At 44.5% G+C, this 22,477-nt stretch overlaps 1 protein-coding gene across 1 annotated transcript in view; it reads right to left on the bottom strand.

The window, feature by feature from the left end:
* LIN52 (lin-52 DREAM MuvB core complex component) overlaps window positions 1-22,477 on the bottom strand; it is a 349,735-nt gene that overhangs the window by 194,814 nt on the left and 132,444 nt on the right. The window contains exons 4-5 of the mRNA XM_078659874.1: window positions 4,008-4,074; window positions 3,271-3,354 (exon numbers count right to left, since the gene is read on the bottom strand). Coding sequence (XP_078516000.1) covers window positions 3,271-3,354; window positions 4,008-4,074 — 151 coding nt within the window. The remainder of the gene's footprint in view (window positions 1-3,270; window positions 3,355-4,007; window positions 4,075-22,477) is intronic.

Genomic DNA, 22,477 nt, shown 5'->3' with positions numbered 1-22,477 from the left:
GGAGGTTAAGAATCTTACTTTGCACCTCTGGTCTGAAGGAAGTGCCAGTTGTTGAAAACCTATGGATGCAATGTCCATCATCTGGAAGATGGTCAAGATATGGTGCGATGTCTGACAACATTTGTCAGTCGTAACTTCCAAGCCCTGCCAAAGAGTTTGCTGCTCGCACCATGAGTGCTGATATTGAAAAAAAACGTTTCACAATGATGTCCAGGCGCCTACCTTACTTATTTGGAGGTGCGGAGATTGGCGCAGGTGTATTCTTAGAACGGCACTGTACAGCTTGGGTGATTACAGAGTGAAGTTCGGGATGCCCAATGAGGCAGGCAGGAGAATCTTCTGGGGCTTTATATTTTTGTCCAAGCGTAGCAATACTGTAGCCACTGTGGTTGGAGTTTTCATGGTCTTTATTCCTTCTTCCCAGATGCAATCCACGATGAAAACAACTCTGACACTCTTCCTGAAGGGCTCCTTGAAGTCATATAAGAAGCAATCAGTTTGCTTCATCGTTATGGAAAGATCAAACCTCTTTGCCGCTCACCTAAGAAGAATATGGAAACCGCCTATGTCTTCGGGGGTGAATCTGGGATTGGTAGTGTTGGAAATTATGGTGTTGGAATGAGGTAATCATTCCACTTAGTGTGGACATCTGGAAGTTCCCTCTCTTTTCTGTTGTTATCTTAAGAGGAGGTATCATGCACAGGCACCATAGAAAACTGTGGGGTATGCCTTACGGAGACAGCTGTTGGAATATTTCTTGCGGTTTGTGGAGTGGACGGTTGCACTGGAGGAGTCTTCGGTGGTGCAGTCACCTGCCTAGGTGAAGTGGTTGTAGGCGGAAAGCATTTGCTGTAATTCCGCCAGCATCAGTTGTAAGTATGGGACCAATGCGCTTGGTACGCATACCACGTTCTCCTAATACTGTTGCTGTTGATATGGCTGAAATTGTTCCTGGTAATGTAAATCCTTTTGTTCAGGAGGATAGTATTTTTTGCGATAGTAGCCTTCTTTCTCTTCATCATCCTCCTGCTGGTATTTTACATGCAGTTCTGACGGAGAGCATGCAGTCCCAAAAGGACCATCATATTCTGAATCAACCTCATCCAGGAGATGACTAGGTTGTAAGAGTGACACTTTTCTTGGGGATTTATGTTCTGGTATAAGGTATGTTGCTTTCCCCATCTATTTTGGTCTTTCCTGAAATTTTTCTCTCATCGACAATGTCGTCGTCATCTATGGCGGTTTCACTGGCACTGCAGCTGGGATGGGCATCGTCAGTGATGGTGTTGTCATCGTTGAGGAGGCAGGGAGCAGTTCGACCGTTGATGGGATGAGCGCCATAGACTATCATGGACGATGTGGCAGTCTTCAACGATGATCCGATAACAATCACAGTTGTCGTGGTTGGTGTTGTAGTTGCCGCCGTCGTCGTCCTCCTTGTCAACAGCATGGCCGGCAATTTCTTCGTCGACGGTGGGCACGGTGACGATCTCTCCGTTGATGTGCCAACAACGTTTTTTTAAATTTGTGCGAAATTCGAGGTGTAGGAGGCTCTAACCTTGATTTTTCAGGCTTTTTTGAAGAACAGACATGTTCCTTATGCTTTTGAGAATGTTTTTCTGAGGGACCATGTTCCTTATGAGATTTTTCTGAAGGTCTTCGCTCCTTGTGAGACCCATGGTGGGTCTTTTTAGTAGATTTCCTGGGAGGCTCATTAGGAAAGTGAACTTTGGACCTCTCCCTCTTGTGAACTTTCCTGGAGGATGAGGAAGAATCCTCACTGTCATCCTCAGAAACAGGGTCCTTCTTCGCCTTAAGCTTTTGGAGTCACAACAGTGCCTCCCCTCTCTGTCCTTTAGGGATTTGGAAGAAAAGATATGACATACCTTACAATCCTTCACTTTGGGGGATGGATAGAGGCAGTAAATGCAATCCTTAGGTTGATCTTCTGAATGAAGCAAATTCTTGCCACAGGTCCCACATGGTCTTAAATGACCTTTTTTAACTTGCTATGGCATTGTAGAGTAATATTTGAAGCAGATGGTAATTGTAGCATAAAACAGATGGAAATAAATCTTTCAGAATACTGGAAATAAGCTGAACTGAGCAAAGCTCTGGGGAGACTTCCTCACACCACATGCAATAGTGAGACAGAAGCCTCTGAGGGAACTGCTACAACCAGATTGGTTGAAGTTTAGTCTCTATTATATGAAAGAGATATGTTACTAAAGTCAAGGCTTTAGGGCCTCCCAAGACTATGTTTCACATTACACTGCTTTCTAATGATACCGTGGGACTCCCACTTTGAGAACGGGGAATGATTGAAGCATACAAATTTATGAAAGAGCCAATACTAGAGTGAGATTTACTTTCTCACAGAACATGGAAAGCATGGCAGTAGAAAAGCAAGCTTCCCTCTCAAACAGAAGGCAATACGTTCAATCTTTAATTTTTTCACAGAACAAATCCAGAAGGGCAGACTAATACAAGCTTTCATCTCTTGCAGAACATGTACAGTAAAGGTATGAGTGATATATGGTTTACAGACAGACCCCTTGGATTGGTGCCTAAGTTACTGAGATGAATATGTGGATGAGTGAGGGAATATTCGAGTTCTGAAATCACTCTCACTTAGGTGATCTTTCAAGTTGGTGTCCTGAAAGTCCTGCTGCTGTCACTTCGAGACCTGCTGTTTGTGTTAATTGTTTGGTGCTCCATGTATTGAAAAGTAGCTGTTACCTACTAGGTCATTGTTGTCGCAGCCTATGTAGCCAAGCTCTAGATATGCACACAGGTAAGAAACTCTTTGACAAGGTTTTGAATGTTGCACTTGCCAGGGGCTGTACAATCCCAGCATGGGTGCTCCACCTGTTCAAAATGTTGAGGGCCACCAGTGCCCAAGAGACATTAAGGTTTCCATCCCTGGCACGTACTAATTCGTACCCAATAAAATACACTATGTATTTTTTTAATAAACTGACTTTACATCGCACTTTAAACGAGCTAAGCCTTGCAATACATTGCATATCAGGAGCACACAATTTTTAACTCTATAATGGGCGGCACCTTCCTACTTCATGTGGTTATTAGTTCCTACAGGACCCTCATACAGGGTTTTCATGGTGACCCCCTCACCCTCAAAATACTTTTCACCCATCTTTTTGAACACTAACTTCTATGCTATCAGGGAGCTACTACTACACCTGCTTCCTCCCCTGGCAACTACACACAAGACAGTAGGGCCCGCTGGGCCATGTATTAGATACTCACACTCATCCAGCCCCAGCTGGTAGGCCAGGTTCTGCAGTCCTCGCACTTTCTCCATCAGATTAGCCGTAGTCAAGCTGCCCAGCTCTGAAAGCACAAAGGTGAGAAAGGCTAAGCATGCAGGATATCTCTGGGTACGACTGGCCAAAGCCGCTCAAACTGCAAGCGGGGTTTTTAAATTCCGAATTGTGAAGGTTCCTCAAATGGTCAGGTTTTCTCTTCTTTTGCCCCTGATGGAGCAGGCTCCACTCACCCTCAGGGTCTCCCTTCCAAAGGGTGTGGGTTCTGCAAACTGCTAGTGTTATAACCCCTGCTGAAGGTCCCTCTATGTGCTGGTATTTCTGCAACACACAACGTCCAGGTCGCTCTACAACGACCCCTCCTTCAACAGAGAGACATCAGAGGCAGAGAAAACTGCGCTGGAATCTCAAGACAGGAACAGCGATATTGCTGCAGAAAGCAGAGCCAAAGGACAGAGAAAGAATGAAAAGGCGTGTAGCAGCTTAGATGGAGAGCAGTGGAAAGAACGAGGCAGGATTTATTGACTTGAAGGATAGATTAGTAATAGCATCAAGCAGGGGGAGGAAGTCTATTACTTCCTAGAAAAAAATAAAGCAACAGAAAAGGGAGTGAGCACTTTCTTCAATTGCAACACTGGCTAAATAGTAATTTAATAGAGGCGATGCTCTTCCCAGAGCACATCATCACCACAGCCTTAAACAGGCATTACACATACTCACCCTTCAGCATATCAATGTCGTCGTTCTCCAGTTCTGCCATCCACTTTGGAGGGGAACTACTGATTGGCTACAAAATAAAACGTCACAATCAGAGAACAAGAAAAGGGGCCGCATCAATCTTGTACCATATTTTCAGAAGGGCCAGCATTACTACTGGTGACAGAATGCACAGTAATTTGGCCACATCACCAGCCTGCACCTTAGTTACTTTAAAGAAGTTATTTTTGTAGCGTTATTGCCACTACTGCACTGGTGTGCTTGGTCAACAGTTCTGGTACAGTTCAACGCCTAGTAGTGATGAGTGTAATAGCATGTGATCAATGCATGATATTATGATGTACTGCATCTTTAGATTTGAAATCAAAAGTCGCAAGCTAAGAAATCTTGCGCAATGACTGTATCAATGTCTGATTTAAAAGTGTCCCAAGATTTCATTGGCAATAACTAAATGAAGACAGTCCACTCAATGTCTGAGCACTAAGAAAAGGGTACTGAAGTATAACACTGCTTTGCAATTTTGGCATCCGTTATACATCAACGAGTTTTAATTGCGCAGGTTTCTAATCGTTCATTGACAACACAGTGTTGTCAATGCATGATTACACCTATCTGCACATAATTATCAACTCAAACTCTTTATTAAGTACAATACAAACAAACCTTATAGGTGGTTTAGCTTGCAACCTCCTGCACTTGTCTAGTTACTCGCCCCTGAAGCAAGGTAAATGAAAGTGGGATGAAGTGCAGTGTAGACTCTAGTATTAAGAGGTTTTCTGGCTTCGACTGCCATCCTGGTGGTACCGGAAGGTTCATGGGGATCATGGGATCATTTTCTCTTCCAGATATGCATTTATAGCCCTTCCCCCTCTGTTTAACCAATGCATCTTTAGAAGAATGAACTAAAAACACCTGAATAAAACAAGAGAGCAGGGAAGACTGTACTCAATGTGCTTAGATTTTCAAAGACCTGCAAGAAAAGATATAAAGTTGGAAAAAGTGTTATTTCCACACATTCTTTGCAAAGAATTAGCCCGAGAGAACTGCATGCTATCTTCAGGGGCTATTGGTGAAAAGGTGCTAGCTCTGGGAAGACAAAGAAAGGTTTACAATCCTTTATTAACTTGCTCGCAGATCCAAAGTCGGGATATAGATACGCATCCAGAATTAGCCAGCCCTACTTCGCAGATGATCAGTGGATTTTTACCCCCTTCACTCCATTGCGGTTTGGAGGATATCCTACCTGCTTCTGGCAACCAAACACACTATCCTTTCTCTCTGGGGTGAACCTAGAAAGCCAACATCTGAGCTCTGGTTACATAAGCTCGGGCATCTACTATGGCTTGCGAAAATAGCATATGACCTGTCATACAAATCTTGACTTTTCACTAAACTACGGTGCCAGATGCGCACATTCTTGAACAAAGACTAAAGAGGCAGGACATGCCCACAAACTTTGAGACCATTGTGACATATCGACTTTTTTAATTCCACAATTTTAATCCTCTGTGATCCTGGAAGACTGATAAACAATTAACTTCCTTGCTATTCCCATGAGTGGTCCGGGAAGGGAGATGAGAGTTGAATGTTGGTGGTTGAATCCACCGGAAGTTGTTTTGATTTATATATTGCAAAAAAAAAAAGATATATTTAAAAGTTAACTGCACTATATATTCAGACACTAGGTCAACTCTCCTAGATCCTTCACAAACACTTGATCAGATTTTGCTTTTAGTATAATTATCGTTTGATTACAAATGGTCACTTTAAACAAAATTACTGCTAACCCACATTCACCTTTTACATCGAGGGTTGGCATGCTACAGCAGCTGCCTTCTATGCCCAACATACTATCCACATTAAAACTGTGACTGTGTCTAACAGGCAACGCAATCCTTCTTGTACGTCCAGAAAGAGTTCTAAGGCAACCCTTCTTTTCACACTCCTCCACATTTCAAACAATCAAATTATAAATACAGGAAGCCTTACATAAATGATTTGAACCTCACCTCACAACGGCCTACTGGTGTACCTGTCATGTAACACACTTACAACTCTCACTTTACACAGGAATTGTCATGAAAGTACAGAACTGAATGTACTCCAAAGATGACATCTCGTGCTCAGACGGAACAAATGGACGCATCTAACTTATAGAATTAGAAGGCTGTAGGAGTGACAGATCGATTCAGGACATTAGACTATCAGAATCCCCTAACATTTTGGTACACTAACTTAACATCGTTTTTATTTTTTCAAAGTCAGGAACATACTGTATCATCAGAACGGTCTAATGACACCAAGGAGTGTGGTACATGCATCCGGTGCAGGTTGATTTCTGAAGCTATAATTCAATTGTGTTGCTTACTGTTTAAGTTAATATATAATGAATCATTTACTTGGCTCCCACAGGTCAATAAATCATCCAGTACAAACACAATAGATAGACCTTATTATAAACAGCCAACACTATAATAGTTCCCACTTTAAATCCCACAGGATCATTGGCTCCAGAAAACGAAACCTTGCAAAGCCAGTAGTTTTGGCTTACATTGAGTCCTGCCTAAAATATTTTGTTAAATGCTTGCCACAGTGAAAGAAAAAAGGCAAAAAATAATAGCTTTCTGTATACAATGCTTCCATTATATACACTAAATGTGTGATTATTCAGTTGGCCTCTGAGGTGTAAAACAGCCCCTTCATGTATTTCAAAGCAAGTAATCCAAAAGAGGTGGAACGATACACCAAATTGCCAATACCATGATGTGAGAGAGCGATAATTCTAGGTGAAACCAAAGCCTACTCTATGTACACTTTAAACAATACTGTCACAATAGATCTAAAACAGCTATGTTGTCAAGCCAGACCTACAAACTTTGAATAGAATTACACCAAATGAAGCATGAATTTAGAACTTTACTCAACGAAGTGACCCTGTTAGGTTTGATGCAACTCCGTTCTGTGGTTTGAGAAATTATGGTTATAAAGATATCTTGGATGGGCTTGAAAGGGTTAAAAAAAAGTTAGAGGGCGCTGGACTATCCACGTACTGCCCTCAAGCCTGGATTTTAGGACAGTTCACAGACCCACATTTAAAAAGATATACAAATCTGACTGGAAAAGTGAGCTTTTTTCCTGACTTCCATTTTTTTTTTTTTCAATCATTTTTATTGAGGTTTTATGCGTTACATCTCTTGTGGGTACAAAGTTATCTAGGAGCAAACATCGATCAACACCTATTGTTGCTGTTTTTCTCACATGTGTAAAACATTAACGTACAATTACAGAACAGTGAACTCACAGACTGGAGAACCTAATCAAAAATATAGTATCATACACAAACGGAAGCCGCTGTGGCTTAATTGAGCTGTATGAGAGTAACCGTGTCATATGCATCCTGAATCAATGTCCCAACTGAGTATGATGAGCTCACGGGTCCTGATAAGGCAAAATAAATCCATCAGAAGGGGAGGGAGAGAACCTCCTGTTTGTGGGAAGAAAGGTTTGTGGGAGAAGAATAACGGGGAGGAATAGGGAGCAAGGCGGGAGTATCAAGTTTGTGTCCAGATAATAGGACTGGAATGAGGACAGGAGGGCGTGAGGGGGGCAGGCTCAGCACCTACTTCCATCTGAACATCAAGACCCTCTATGACAACTTAAACGAACTGACACCTGATGGTGGAACCACGCACTCCCCCAGCAACGCCAGTCAACCCATCATCGACGCCTGGACCCCAGCCACCACAGAAGACATTGAATCAACCATGAAAAGCATCCACTCTGGAGCAACCACGGACCCCTGCCCTTCTCATCATCCACAGAGCCGCCGCCGCCATTGCACCGGAACTAAGACGCACCATTAACGCCTCCTTCAAAACCGGCATCTTTCTCGATGACTGGAAACGTGCATAAGTCAATCCCCTTCTCAAGAAACCCTCAGCAGATCCTTCGGACCTCAAGAACTACCGACCCAGGAGGGGATGTGGTGAGATGGGGACGTTTTTCCACATAATATGGAAGTGCCCTTTGCTCCAGACTTATTGGCAACGGATACATCGATGCATGCAAGAGGTGTGGGAGGTGGAGCTCCGAGTTGAGGCAAAGAGGTGTCTCCTAAACATCTGGGAGCCTACTGACCTGTCACCCCGGGGGAGGACATGGGCCACACTGGGATTCAAAATAGCAAAGAGAAACATAGCTAGGCTATGGGGGGCAGTGGAACCTCCGAAATTGGGCTCATGGAAAACAGACATGGACTGGTGCATGCTCCAGAAGAAAACAGTCTATGTGGCCAGGGGATGCCCCCGGAAGTGGGCTGCAGTGTGGTCCAACTGGAACGAGTACAGGGGTCACATATGCGAACCCCCCCAGATTACCCCGGTTGAATGCTTAGCGATAAAATGTAATGAATGCCTCCATAATTATATGTTCTGTCAGCTTTGGCTTCCTAAGGTACAACTGTATGTAATGTATTGTATTACTGTGACAATCACCACTGTTTTCTAGAACGTTAATAAAAATATATATATATTTTTTTAAAAAGAACTACTGACCCATCTCCCTCCTCCCCTTCGCAGCCAAAGTCACAGAGAAGACAGTCAAAGCCCAACTAACGAAACTCTTCGAAGAGAACTCCATCGTCAACCCCTCCTAATACGGATTACACGGCAACCATAGCACCAAGACCCCATTCCTCATCGCCACAGACAACATCCGCACCCTCCACGACCTAGGCCAACCGGAGCCCCTGATCCTTCTCAAACTCTTCACAGCTTTTAACACCGTCTCCCACTGCACTCTCACCACCAGACTCCATGACGCTGGCATACAGGGAACCGTCCTCGATTGGTTCTGCTCCTTCCTCACCAGCACAACCCAAAGAATCAGACTGCCACCCTTCCTCTGCGAACACACAGAGATCCTCTGCGGAGTACCTCAACGATCATCTCTCAGCCCGACGTTCTTCAACATCTACATGGCCCCACTAGCCGCCATCGTAAGACAGCACATACTCAACATAGTCGCCTACGCCGCCAACACCCAGCTCATCCTCTCCCTCAACAAGGATCCCGTCACCACCCGACTCAGCTTCCAGGAAGGAATGAAGGACGTCACATCCTTGATAAGCAGCAGCTGCCTGAAGCTCAACTCCGAGATGACAGAGGTCCTCGGACCCTCTCCCACTGCATGGGACAACACCTGGTGTCCCACTGCCCTTGGCAGCCAACCCACCCCCAAGGACCACGTCCGGAACAGTTGAAATGTAAAATCTGATTCTCTCATTTTTTGATTAAGCTGTGCCTCATCCATTTTTCACCCCTGCCCTGCCTTCAGCCTGGCTCTCGCCTCGACACTGCACCTGCATAAACATTGGTAAAGAATCTAGATTGGGGCATTGTAGGCTGTGAATACATGCAGACTCAGCGCAAAAAAACAGCTGGCGTTTGCACAGGGTATTTTAAACAATGGTAAAGTTTACACAGATATCCTATCTTGTTGTGCAGCTTCAGGACGCGACAGTTACACAAGGCACCAAAGCTGTTGATTCTTACCGATTGTTTCAGTTGTGTGTCCTTCCCAAAGCTCTATTTACCTCTGGGCGTCCCTTGCTTGTGATCTTTGCTATAAAAACCCACGAAACCATAGTTCAGTATGCTCTATCCCTGAGTATATCTATGGTGCTTGTCGGATAAGACCCCAATTCATGAATGCTAATAAATGACCTATGGTTTGTATTTCGCTCCAGTGTCTATTCCTCCTTACTTGTAAAGAACCCGTGGCGAAGTGGTGACTGCACCAGTGGGTTGTTAATATTTCACTCCACAAATTGGCGCACAGACGTGGGGCCCCATCAAGGGCTTGCAATCGGACCAGGGGAGGAGATTGGGTCGGTAAGACGAACTTCGCTGAGGGGTGCCTCACCTGAAGAGACTAGTGTTGCTTGTGGTCCAAGGTGATTTTTCAGCTCTCCGACTCTGATCTTCCTGGTGGCTGCTGGTTTTGACTGCGGCTCTCGGATGGTCATTCTTTTGGATCAGGGAGGATCGACAGGTGGGAGTCGAAGACTACACCTAAGGTAAATCTGTATTGAATCGGTTCAATCGGTTAGAATTTGTTTCATATTTGCCTTGGCATTTTTTGGGTATTCGTTCGGAATCTGCTTGGAATTTTGGAATTTAGAATATGTTTTGGAACTTGCTATTTGTTTTGACTAACATTTTTCTTCACAGGTAATGTGAGAATATTTGTTATTTCTCTCTGTTTATAAGTTTTTTAATATCTTATATAACATGCCTGTACTTAGTACGCTTTGGAAGTTTTGTTGTTGCTGCTGCGGTAAGCAGAGTATTTTGGAAGCGAGTCAGCCGGCGCCACCAGAAGGTACGCCGAATTTTGAGATGTACATCAAATAGGGCATGTGTCCCATCATGTATAATGAATTGTGGAACAACTATACAAAAGGGGATCCCCAGTTGCAATGGCCATTAGAGGGGACAATGGACCCTCACAAACTTGAGTATTTAGAGAAACAATTGTTTTTAAAGAAAGTTAGTCCAGCTATGTTTGACAGTTTGCGTATGTGGAGGAAGGAAGAAAAGGAGCGACAGCTCAAGGCAGAGAAGGTACAAAGGAAACAGGAAAGGAAGACAGACTATCAGAAGTATAAAGAATTGAATGATATGGAAGTTCAGGAGAAAAAGGAAAGTTTAGATAGATAGCATAGATTATTAATATCTAAAGAATATATAGTTAGACCAACAGTAGCAGTTCAGGTCCACCAAGAAGTTGTGGATTCAGATATTGATAGATTATTGATTGAACGACTGTTGGACTTGGCCCTCTTGGCAGGGTCATCCCTGAACTTTTTGCCTTCCTCCAATATTCTCTCGGACCTGTTTTTGTTGGTTTAATGACTCTGGGCACTTTACCACTGCTGACCAGTGCTAAAGTGCACATGCTCTCCCTGTGCAAAGTGTATCTATAATTGATGACCATGATTGGTTCATTGGATTTACTGTCAGTCCCCAGTAAAGTGCACCAGGGGTGCCAGGGCTTGTAAATGCCAATACTGCTAGTGGGCCTGCAGCGCTGGTTGCGCCACCCACAGAAGCAGCCCTTTAAAAATGTATCCAGGGTCTGCCATTGCAGAACCTGTGTGCAGTCTGGTACTATCATGCTGGCTGGGCAAGTGCACACACTTGCCAGCCCCAAAACCTTCCCTTGACTTCATGTGAGTCACCCCTATGGTAGGCCCTAGGGCAGGGTGCATTGGAAGTGTAAGGTAGGACAAGCCCTGATGTGTGTGGCATGTCCTAATAGTGAATTACAGCCAATTTCGTTTTTCACTATTGTAAGGCTACCTGTTCTCTTAGGCCAAGATGGGCTGCTGGAATTATTACACCCTATAATCCCAGCAGGCTCATGGAACGTGGTAGAAAATCAAGTTTAGTATGCCTGAACTCAGAATAATAAAATACTTCTTTCAGTAAAGTTTATTTTAATATCCTGTGTTTGCAAATGCTACTTTTAGAAAGCTAGCATTTGCTTGCCTAACCATTTCAGCCTGCCTCTGCTAGGATGTGTATCTGACTGTCTGGGTTCTGTGAGTGACAGGGCTGGGGGATGACAGGTGGTGAATGCAAGGATTACACCTAGGTGGGAGGTGGGAGTGCCCCTTGACTCTGAATAGGGCTGTGCTCTGCCACCACAATGCTGGCTCCGCCCCCTGGGGAGCGACTGATGACTCAGCCCGACACCTGGCCCAGGAAAGGGGAAGCCTGTCAACAAAGTACTCCTGGCTGCCCCTGTCCACACAATGCTGGCTCCACCTCCTGCTGAGCGTCTGATGTCCCTGCCCCTCACACTGAAAGGAGAAGCAAGGAACAGCACAACGGAGTGCTTCAAACCTGAAATGGGTTATGCAAAGGCCCCCCTGGCCAGAAAAGACAAAAGAAACTGACTATAAATGTAGGAGCCCTGCTCCTAACAAACTAGATCTGCTTAAAGCCAAGAAGAAGCTCTGCCTGAGGAGGAGGCGCCGGGAAATCTGTAAGGAGGAAGACTGTCCCTCTCCTAGGGACTGGCCTACAGTGATGACCTTGCTGCCAAAGGAGAGCAGAGAGGAACCTTTAAAAAGACTTGCTGCATTTTTGATCTACAAAGAACTTGTGCTTGTCAACTATCTCCAAGGGCCTGGAAGAAGAGCTTGCCCCCTGACCTGAGCCACAGGACCATCTGGCTCAACCTGCTCCCTGCTCGTCTGCAGGTAACTGTGAGGATTTCTGCCCCGCCGGTGCCGTGACCCTGGTGCCCCCCAGCCCCTCCTTGAGGCCGTGACTGTTGCTGTTTGGCCGTTCCCGCCGAGGAAGAGCCCCGCTCCGCTGAGCCGTTCTTCCCCCGCTGTGTTAGGCCGCCCTGTCACCTCGCCACTGGAGGCTCGCTGGTGTGCCCCCCACGCTCCCGCTTGAAGCCCCCACCGGACCCAAAGATCCAGAGAACAGACCCCACCAAGATCGGACGCCCCGGACGCCGGCCTAGCCCTGCCTAGAGCCGCCGTGCGCCCCACATCCGCCTTCGCTGGGATCATCAGGAGAAAACAAGGTACAGTACGCACCAGACTCGGGGTCCGCAACGTCTGCCTTCCCCGTACTTCAGCGTGTAAATCACTGCCTGTGCGCTTCGTGAAAACTGAAGGTACCTGTGCACCGCGTACCTCTGGTTAAAGAGAATTGGACTGGCCGCATTCAGAAGTCCGCCGCGCACCCCTGATAAAGGATTGAACGGTGCGCTTAATATTGCTTTTGGAACTGTGTGCATCGTAGGGCCTGGTGAACTGTTCGCGTCGCACTCTGCCTTTGAACTGTACGCTTCACCCATTCAAGAAGTCAACTGTAATGTATGCTTCCCATCTTTAGAATTGAACTGTACTTCGCACCGCTATGCGCATCGTATTGCCTGAGCTAGCCTGTACGCTTCGTTCTCCATTGCAAAGCTGTACGCCGCGTACACGGCTCACGCGTGATGCGTGAGCATTGGTAGGGTTTGTGGCTTTCTCCAGTTCAGAGCGCACAGAAGCGCTACAAAGCGCCCAGCTGGTCCAAGACTTGCCTGAAGTCACCAAAAACCCTAGAAGAAGCATTTTCTAAGGACCAAGACCACTGCTACGTGACTGAACCTGTTTGAACTACGCTAAAGAACTCTTTATTATTTTATAAGTATTGTGGCCCACTTGAACAACGTTACTGGGTCTTGTGATAAGTCTGCTTGAGAATATATATATATATAAATACTATTTTTATATACAAACCTGTTTGGTGTCCCTTTGTGGTGCAATTGATGTGTTTACTGTGTGTATCTACAAATGCTTAACCCATAACGCCTGAAGTTTAGCCTTGTCTGCTCGCGCCACGAACCTAGAGGGTGAGCAGGGGTAATTCTAAAGGGGTCATCCTTCGCCCTGACTTAGAGGAGAGGGTCCCTGCTTGTCACAAGTGAATACTTGCGCCAACCAGAGACCCCCAATTCTAACAACGACCCCCACCCCCATATGTACCTTTAACACCTCTTCCCCTTGGACCACCAAATGTTGTTCCTCCTGTACCTCCGGTTCCACCTCCTTTGCCCGCGGTTGTCCAGCTCCCTATTTTCCAACCAGTACTGGTACATCTGTTACCCCCTCCATCCCAGGTCACTGCGCCCCATCCCAGGCCACTGCGTCTCCATCCCAGGCCACTGCACCTCCATCCCAGGCTACTGCACCCAAAATGACTGATGATCCAGTACTTTCTGTATCTGTCCTGACTCCTCGTATTCTTAGTTCTACTGTATCTCAATCACGTCAGGATGTGATAAGGTTGAGGGTATTAAATTGGTTGAGTGATTTAGAAATGGAAGTAGGAGAAATGATAGATCAGATACAGGATTTTTCTGAGGGTGAGCTTCTCTGTCTCATAAATAAGCTTTCTCATCAACTTACGGTCCAATGGGAGATGATTACAGGACAGAATGGCCCTGATGATGTTAGAGCTATTAATCGACGGTGTCAGATAGGAGTCTTCCCTGTAAGTAGGATTAACACTGCCATAGCAACAATAATTGGATATCGTAATTCTTCTCCTCGAATAAGACTGTTCATTCCTGGAAGAGGGAATGCAGATAATGGTGACCCCAATAGTCCTGATGCTAGAGCCCATTTTTTGTACAATTGTATATATACGCCCTGGAAAAGGACGGATGAACTCACTTTAAAAGCCTAATTACCAGACATTTGGAAAAATCCTAGAGGATTTTATGATGATATACAGGCAGCCATTGATTCTTGTATTATGACCTTAGCAGATATTGATATTTTTTTGGTATGATCCTGCCAGCAGATATGTGGCTACTGACCCGGAAACAGGATCATGCTTTTGACTTGGGAGGAGACTGGGCTGCCATGGATGTATGACGTTACTACGCGGTCAAAACATCGCACTACCATTACAATGCAGCTTTTACAACGCAAGTCGTTACCACGACTTGCGCTGTAGGGTGCTGGACTTAGGTATAGTATGATTTACTATTCCAACTCTAGCCTACGTACAGTAGGGAAGGTGTTGGAATAGTAAATCACACTATTCCTTAGTCTAGAGCGCCCTCCAGTGCAAGTCGTGGTAACGACTTTCGTTGTAAAATCTGCGTTGTGATGGTAGTGCGGTGTTTCGACCGCGTAGTAAAGGTTGCTTCCCGCTGCCATAGTAGCAGCTGATAGGGATAGGAAGCCTGGTAAGAAACTAGTCAGCTCGTACTGGATCTTCCTGGAAACACACTCACTTATATAAAAACGATAGGCCCGACAAAGAAAATAGATTGGGCACTTCTCACTACTCGTAAACAAAAACAAGGAGTGGCCGTCCCTGATTTCTTTACTCGCTTTGAGGAAGTGTTCCACGATTTTAGTGGGCGATATACATCTACACCTATGGGTGCACATTTATTTGTAGATCGATTTGTGGGAAATTTACTCCCTGAGATATCGGTTAGCTTAAAAAATTATAAGAGTACATGGGCTTCAGTAACCCCAAAAACTATATTAGATATGGCTCAGTATTATCAGAATCAGGTGACCACTGAGTAAGAACGAAAAGAAGGAAAACTGAAAGAATTGAAAACTAAGGTGATGATGGTCCAGGCCTATGGACCTCAAAGTCGAGGCCGTGGTCAGAATTATAGACAAGCACCTCCAGTAGGGCACCGCGTAGACAAACTCCACTAGGGCTGGATCAATGTGCTTAGTGTAAGGATAAGGGACATTGGCATTCCGAATGTCCTGTTTTAGCTGCTGGTGGGAGAGGAAGGGGACAAATGAATGGTAGTCGGGGGACTTCAGCTCCCTAACAGCAGCACGTTCAAGCTACAGAGACAAATAGGTCAGAAAATTATTTTGATCAACGAAATAATCAATATTCTATGGAAGATTGGGAATCAGAGGAAACTGTGGGAACACATTTTGCGTAGGACAAGGAGGACCAGTTGAGATACCTGTAGACTAGTCAGGACCCTACATTACAGCCACCATACTTGGGCAGGATCAGATTTTTTTTTAGAGAATATAGGGGGCGACACGTAGTGTGATATCTCAGAAACTGGTCCCTGGGACACCCTTGTCTGGCCAAGTAATTACATCAATAGGATTTGATGGAACACCAACTCCTAGCCCTATGTCCCAAAAACTACCTTTGCGAGTTAAGAACTTCATAACTACAGCCCCCTTTTTACTTCCCCCACATGCTCCAGATAACCTGATGGGACTCGATCTTTTGAAATATTTCCATGCTACTATATATTGTTCCCCATCTGGAGTACGTGTCATTTTTGGGTAAAAGACATTGCCTAAACAATATAATTTTTCCTTATGTTCAGACCTTGATTCTGTGTTTGGGCTACTGCTGACACAGCTGTGGGAAGAATGGAAATTTCCCTAGTACACTTACAGGTTCGGGAGGATGCTTCCTTACCAAGGGTCCCGCAATATAAAATACCAAAAGAGGGTGAGGATGCATTGATATCTATGATTGACGACATGATTCGTACAGGAGGTTTCCTCTATTGTATGCAATAGCCCCATTTTCCCCATCCTAAAACGGGGCAATGGAACAGGAGACAAGATTTACTGATTTGTGATTGATTTAAGAGAAGTAAACAAAATAGTGATTCCTCAATATCCTGTCATCTCTGATATTACAACCTTGTTGACATTAATCCCACCTTCAGCCAGTGGATTTTCTGTTGTTGATCTAAAAAAAGCCTTTTATAGTATTCTGATACATGAGAACAGTAAATATCTTTTTATTTTTTCATTAAGGGGCCGCTCATTTAGATTTTGGAGGGCTCCACAAGGCTATACAGAAAGTCCTAGCATATACAGTCAGGCACTTAAACGACAGTTGGATGAACTTCTTTTGCCACCAGGAGTTACACCTGTGCAATATGTTGATGACATTTTGTTGGTAGCAGACACAATCGGGCATTGTAAAGAGGCCACTCTCTCCCTATTACATCATCTTGCTACTAAGGGACATAAAATCTCTAAAGACAAGCTGCAATATTGTCAGTCGGAGGTCACTTATTTGGGTCACCTCTTGTCTAAGGAAGATCACACTCTGACTAAAGACAGGATTCAAAGTATCCTAAGAATTCCCATTCCAAGTATTCAAAAAGAAGTCAAGGCACTTATTGGTATTACTTCCTACTGTAGACAGTGGATCCCCAACGTTACACTTATCATAAAACCTCATTTGTCCCTTGTTATTAAGGACACTCCCTCTCCTCTACTGGGGACATCAGAATGTCAGGAAGCATATCAGCAGCTTTGTGCATCCCTTTGTTCTGCTCCAGTGTTAGGCACTCCAGACTATGCCAAACCTTTCATACTATATGTACACGAGAGAGAAGGATGTGCATTGTCAGTGTTGACACAACCATATGGTCGTAAGCATCGTCGATGTGCTTATTTCTCAGCTGTATTAGACCCAGTGGCCAGAGGACTTCCAGGCTGTCTTAGAGCAGTTGCCGCCACAGCTATTTCTATACGACAATCTGAGGGAATAGTGTTGAGCAACAATCTTATGGTTATGGTACCCCATTCTGTTGATGCGCTCCTGAACCAAACTAAAACACAGCACTTGACTAGCGCTAGACTCACAGGATACGAGCTTACACTTTTGGCACCTCAAACCACACTCAAGAGATGTTTGACATTGAACCCAGCAACTTTGTTACCTTTGCCAGCTGAACAAAATCTGCCCAAGCTGCTGACCTCATTGAACTTTTGAGTGCTTGCCAACTCGGTCAGGGATTATCAGTAAATATTTATATGGATAGGCAGTATGCATCTGGTGTGGCACACAATTTTGGCAAGCTTTGGAAGGAACGAGGATTCCTAACCTCCCATGGTTCTAAAATACAACATGGCGATTTGGTAGATAGTCTTCTTACTGCCTTGACATAGCCAAAGAGTGTAGTCATTATCAAATGTATTGTCCATAAGTAATTTACAGAAGGTTTGACAAGGAAATGCTTTTGCCGAAGATGTTGTACGAGATACTGCAAGTGCACTACCGAGTAAAATGTATGTACTACGATCCCAAGCTGAAAGATGGGAAAACATGTATACAGCGATTAAGGAAATACAGCAGTCAGCCACTGAACAAGAAAAGGCAGAATGGCAAAAGGAAGGAGAGGTAGATGATGAGGGATGTTGGAGGTAAAAAAGTTATGTCTAAATGGAAATTGCCCTATGCCTATTTATTACCTTTTGTGACTATGGCTCATGGACCTGCGCACGTTAGTGCCAAAAATACCATCTCCCAACTAGAACAGGTTTGGGATAAAAAGCACATTCGGAAAACGGCTGAGCATTTGGTTAAAAACTGCATGATATGTCTACAGCACAATCCTGGGAAGGGAGTATCAACCCCTACTGTTGGATTTTCCCCACCTCAGGTTCTCTTCGAAGCACTCCAAATGGATTACATTCAATTAGAGCGCTGTAACAATTTAACGTATGTACTAGTAGTGGTTTGTTCCTTTAGTAAGTGGGTAGAAGCTTATCCCACCAAAGACAACACAGCCTTGACAACAGCCAAAATTCAGTTAAAAGAGTTCTTCCCCCGCTTTACAATTTGTAGAGTCCTATGGAGTGACAACGGCCCCCACTTCACTGGACAGATGATAGAGTACCTAATGAAGGATTTAGGGGTAAAGCAGAAGTTTCATGCTGCTAATTATCCTCAGGCAGCGGGTCTGGTAGAAAGGTACAATGCCACAATGAAGTTGAAACTAGCAAAGATACAAGCAACAACGGGCCTTAATTGGCCAGATGCCCTGCCCTTAGCCTTGTTATCTGTTCGTTCCATCCACCATAGTAAGATTGGACTTTCTCCCTATGAGATAGACTTTGGTAGGCCTATGAATGTATGGGGACCCCTGAGGCCAAATGTAATTAAAGAAATACAGAACCTGTTTTGAGTGATTATTTAAAAAAACTTGACTGAGAAAATGTCTCCGATTCATCAGCAGGTGCATGAAGCTATTCCAGACAAATCAGAGGGTCCGGCTCATGGTCTTCAACCTGGGAACTTCGTCCTCATGAAACATTTCCAACGTTCTAAGAATTTGGAGCCTCACTGGAAGAATCCTGCTTGCGACTCGAACTGCTGTCCATGTCACCAACAGACGCCACTGGATTAATGCGTCCCACTGCAAACGAATCCCAGCAACTGTTCTCCAGCCAGAAGGCAAAAACGATCTGAAAGAATTCTTACAGACTCAGAAAAGTGTTGCTCCTCTGAAAGAAGACACTTTGTTTCCTGATCAAACTACGCCTTCAGCAACAAGGTACGATTTACGACCAAGGAAGGGAATGAGCAGATAGAGATAGAGGAGGACCGGTTTCAATTAGTGGAATGATTCGTCTGACACAGTAGGATCAGGATCACAGAATCGGCTGAACTAGGTTCAGAGGGGATTATGATACTTGTTCAGTGGTGCCTGGGTCTTTCTCGCGATGCAGTGATCGACAAGATTTATTAACACTTGCTTAGATAATCTTTCTGAAGCATGCAGCCCTCCTCTTAGACGGTAGTGAATGGAAGAGTGTTACAGTGCGGTGATACAAAACAAAATGATACAGGATGCTTGGCTGTAGCACCTGATGCTACAGTCTCTACATATGTTAACACAAGTGGAATCACAGTTTTAAAGCCTGAAGTAGATTGCCGAGTTTGGAGACAGAGTTTTGCTACTCTGGCTACATTTCCAAAAGCAAATTAGAGTTTCCAGAAAAAAACAGTTATTTGGTATTTCTTAGATTCTATATATCACAGATAATATTTTCTGATGTCTACTAGTATCCCAGAACATCTCTTCACTATGAAGTACAATTTGGGGCCGACACAGAACAAAAAAAAGAGGGTCGGCATCTTGAAACTTCCTATCATGATTGGGTTTTTCTGCTGTCCTGAGGTTCCTTGGGCCTCCGGGACTTAGTAGTTGATGTTATGAGCAGTAGGAAAGCTCACCAGTTGATAAGTGGTACACATATGGTAGCTAAATTCGATGTATTTTAGCTAGGGCCAGAGGGATCCAGTTTGATTTGCTCATGGTTTAGCATGGCACAAAATGTAGGGTGGATACAGCCTATCCAGACAGTGCATTCCTGCATTCCTGTAGGGTGGAGACCTAGTTAAGTGAGGAAGAATGGGCCTAGCGTTTCCCTAAAGATTTTATCAGGCTTTTTAGCAGAAGATTGCTGATTAGATTTTCCTAAGCACTGCAATTTGAGTGATGTAGTGGGGAGGCAGTAAACGAGTGGATTCTGTTAATGGTAAGTAGATTCCTAGACAGGACCTGCCCCACATTTGCAACAAATAGCAATATTGATAAATCAATTAACCCCTTCGCCGCGAATTTTGCCATGGCGTGGGGGGGGGGGTGAGTGGCGTGCGGTGCTCATGACGGAACCACGCCGCCATGAGTCAGGGGCGGCGTGTGCTCATGACGGCGTGGTTCCGTCATGACCCCGCCCCGCTCATTAATTCGCCCGCACAGGTGGGGAATTAATGCCGCGTGGGCGGAGCGCCAGCCGCATGACGAAACTACGCCATCATGAGCACACGCCGCCCGTGGCTCATTACAGCATGGTTCCGTCAAAAGCATGCAACGGGTTAATGTATTCAAAAAGTCTTCCAAGAATCATTACGGGAGTTTATCTTCTCTTTATTGTCTTTTTCTTTGCTTCATATATCTACAGCAAAGAAGCCAGTCAACGCTTTTCGTTCATATACAAGTGGACTTCTTCAGGGCTGTAATGTATTGAGTATACATAATGTATAAACCAGTGACACAAGCAGTGGAAAACGAAATACATGTACAATAAAACACAACATAGCGACGTACAACATAACATCAATAACCATGAAGAAAACCACTCAATAATCGCATGTGGTAAAAACATTTTAGTTAAACAAAACTAACTAAATAGCAACCACAAATTAAATATTTCCCACATACACATCACATTACAAACATCAAATGACAGAAAACACAATACCTGTAATAATACATTACAAATAAAACACAAACGTCCGATTTTAATTAAAAACAACATGTAGGTGGACATGACTATAAATTAGAGAGTCCTTTAGAATTAAAAAACAAACATTTGCAATGCAATAGGTCTCGCATTTACGAGAGTTTCATAAATGCAACACCTATTGTATTAGAAATGTTAGTATGAAAAATTAAGCATGCGGCGCTTTAACTTTAATGCCGGTCATGCCCCTTTGTTTAGATGAGCTGTGTCTAAAGAAAGGGGCGTGGCCGCCATTATAGTGATAGCGCGGTATGGACGCTTTTACAAAAAAAGCATATGTCTGTCATGTTGACAAACAAATGCTCTTTTTTGTAAAATTGACCCATACCGCGCTTTGACTTTAATGGTGGCCGCACACCTTTGCTTAGACTCCGCTTGTTTAAGGAAAGGGGCGCGTCTGCCATTAGAGTGTAAGTGTGGCATGTGGCAATAAAAAAAAAGTATTAACTAAATAGTAAAAAAAAATCATTTGGCCACGTTTGGCGCAGCAAATAAAGCAAAGACAAGGCCGCCACTATCAGCCTGCGTGCCGTGCTATGTAAACTTTTTTATAATAAAGCGTTGTGAGAGAGCGTGTCCTGCCGTACTCTGAGGCTGTAATTAAGCTACAACACATGTAAAAGGGGGTGCCCTCATGGGAGGTTACAAAATGAGACCAGGTAGTACTAAGGTGGGGCTAGTAAGCCTATTGACCAATGAAAGTAGTAGTGGAGTGGAGTAGTGTGGCTCACTGGTTAGAGGCGGCAGACCCGAGAGCAGAGGACGGCCCGGGACCAGGGTTCGATTCCCGACGCGGCAGGTTTCTGGACCAGGGTCAGCGGACTCGATAATTCTCTCGCCTCGGTGCCCACTCTGATCAGCGATCACACTCGGCAACTCTGGGCACTAGCTTGCCTCATCTTCACTAACGGCCCCACCAGACCGCCGGGGATGCCTGGTCTCACCCTGGAGATACCCATTAAGGGACCATCTCTCAGGGAAGCCAGGAAGGGTTTCGCAGCGGTCGAAGCGCGGAGGTACCCCTTCGGGAGTGATTCCAGCGCTATATAAGCACATAATTAATTAATTAATTAATTAAAACCAGTTTCCAAAGGGCAATGACACAAGCCAATGAAAAATATGGGCGGAGAGTGGATGGAGCTTCAAGTCCATACCTAAATACAGCATGTCTTGCAGAGCAGCGCATGCGCTGCCCAGGCTCGACCTAATCAGAGCAGTGGAAGCAAAGTTAAATACAGATTTGTTGGTGCAAATTAATGTTTCTAACAAGATCTCAATGGTGTCTTGTCAAATTTGTGCTGGGCGTCAGCACTTATAAAGAGATGTTCTCTAACTCTGCGAGACATCAATGGAATTCAACAAACTTTTAAAGATATAATAAGGTCTGGTGACGGCTTCCTACTACTCCTCTGTCACGTTCCAAATATAACTATGCAGGAGATGTGGCCTACCTGCCAGGGCTGCCCACTTTGTAATTCAGGAACCAGGTGTGAGTCCCATTTTAAGATTTAGTCAACCCTGCCTCATGATTTGGTTATTCCCTGCTGCATAATTCATTTTAGGTAATTCACTGTCAGTACTAGTAGCTAAATGTTCCACTAAAGTAGAAAACTTTCTAACATTCACGTCATTCAAAACCACACTAAACAGAGGAATCAATACACCAAACTCACCCATAAGCACTTGACCAAACCCATGTTTCACTCTTTAATCACTCACTTCCCTCGTTTCATTCAACCTATTTACATGATTGAGTTTAGGGAAAACCAGTGCTAAACAACAGCATGTTAAAATAAGCTCTTTAACCACAGATGTGAGAAATGCCTCTAAATATAAGCTC

This window comes from Lissotriton helveticus, chromosome 9, assembly GCF_964261635.1.
Source record: "Lissotriton helveticus chromosome 9, aLisHel1.1, whole genome shotgun sequence".
NCBI lineage: Eukaryota > Metazoa > Chordata > Amphibia > Caudata > Salamandridae > Lissotriton > Lissotriton helveticus.
This window is presented reverse-complemented; position numbering and strand designations above follow the sequence as displayed.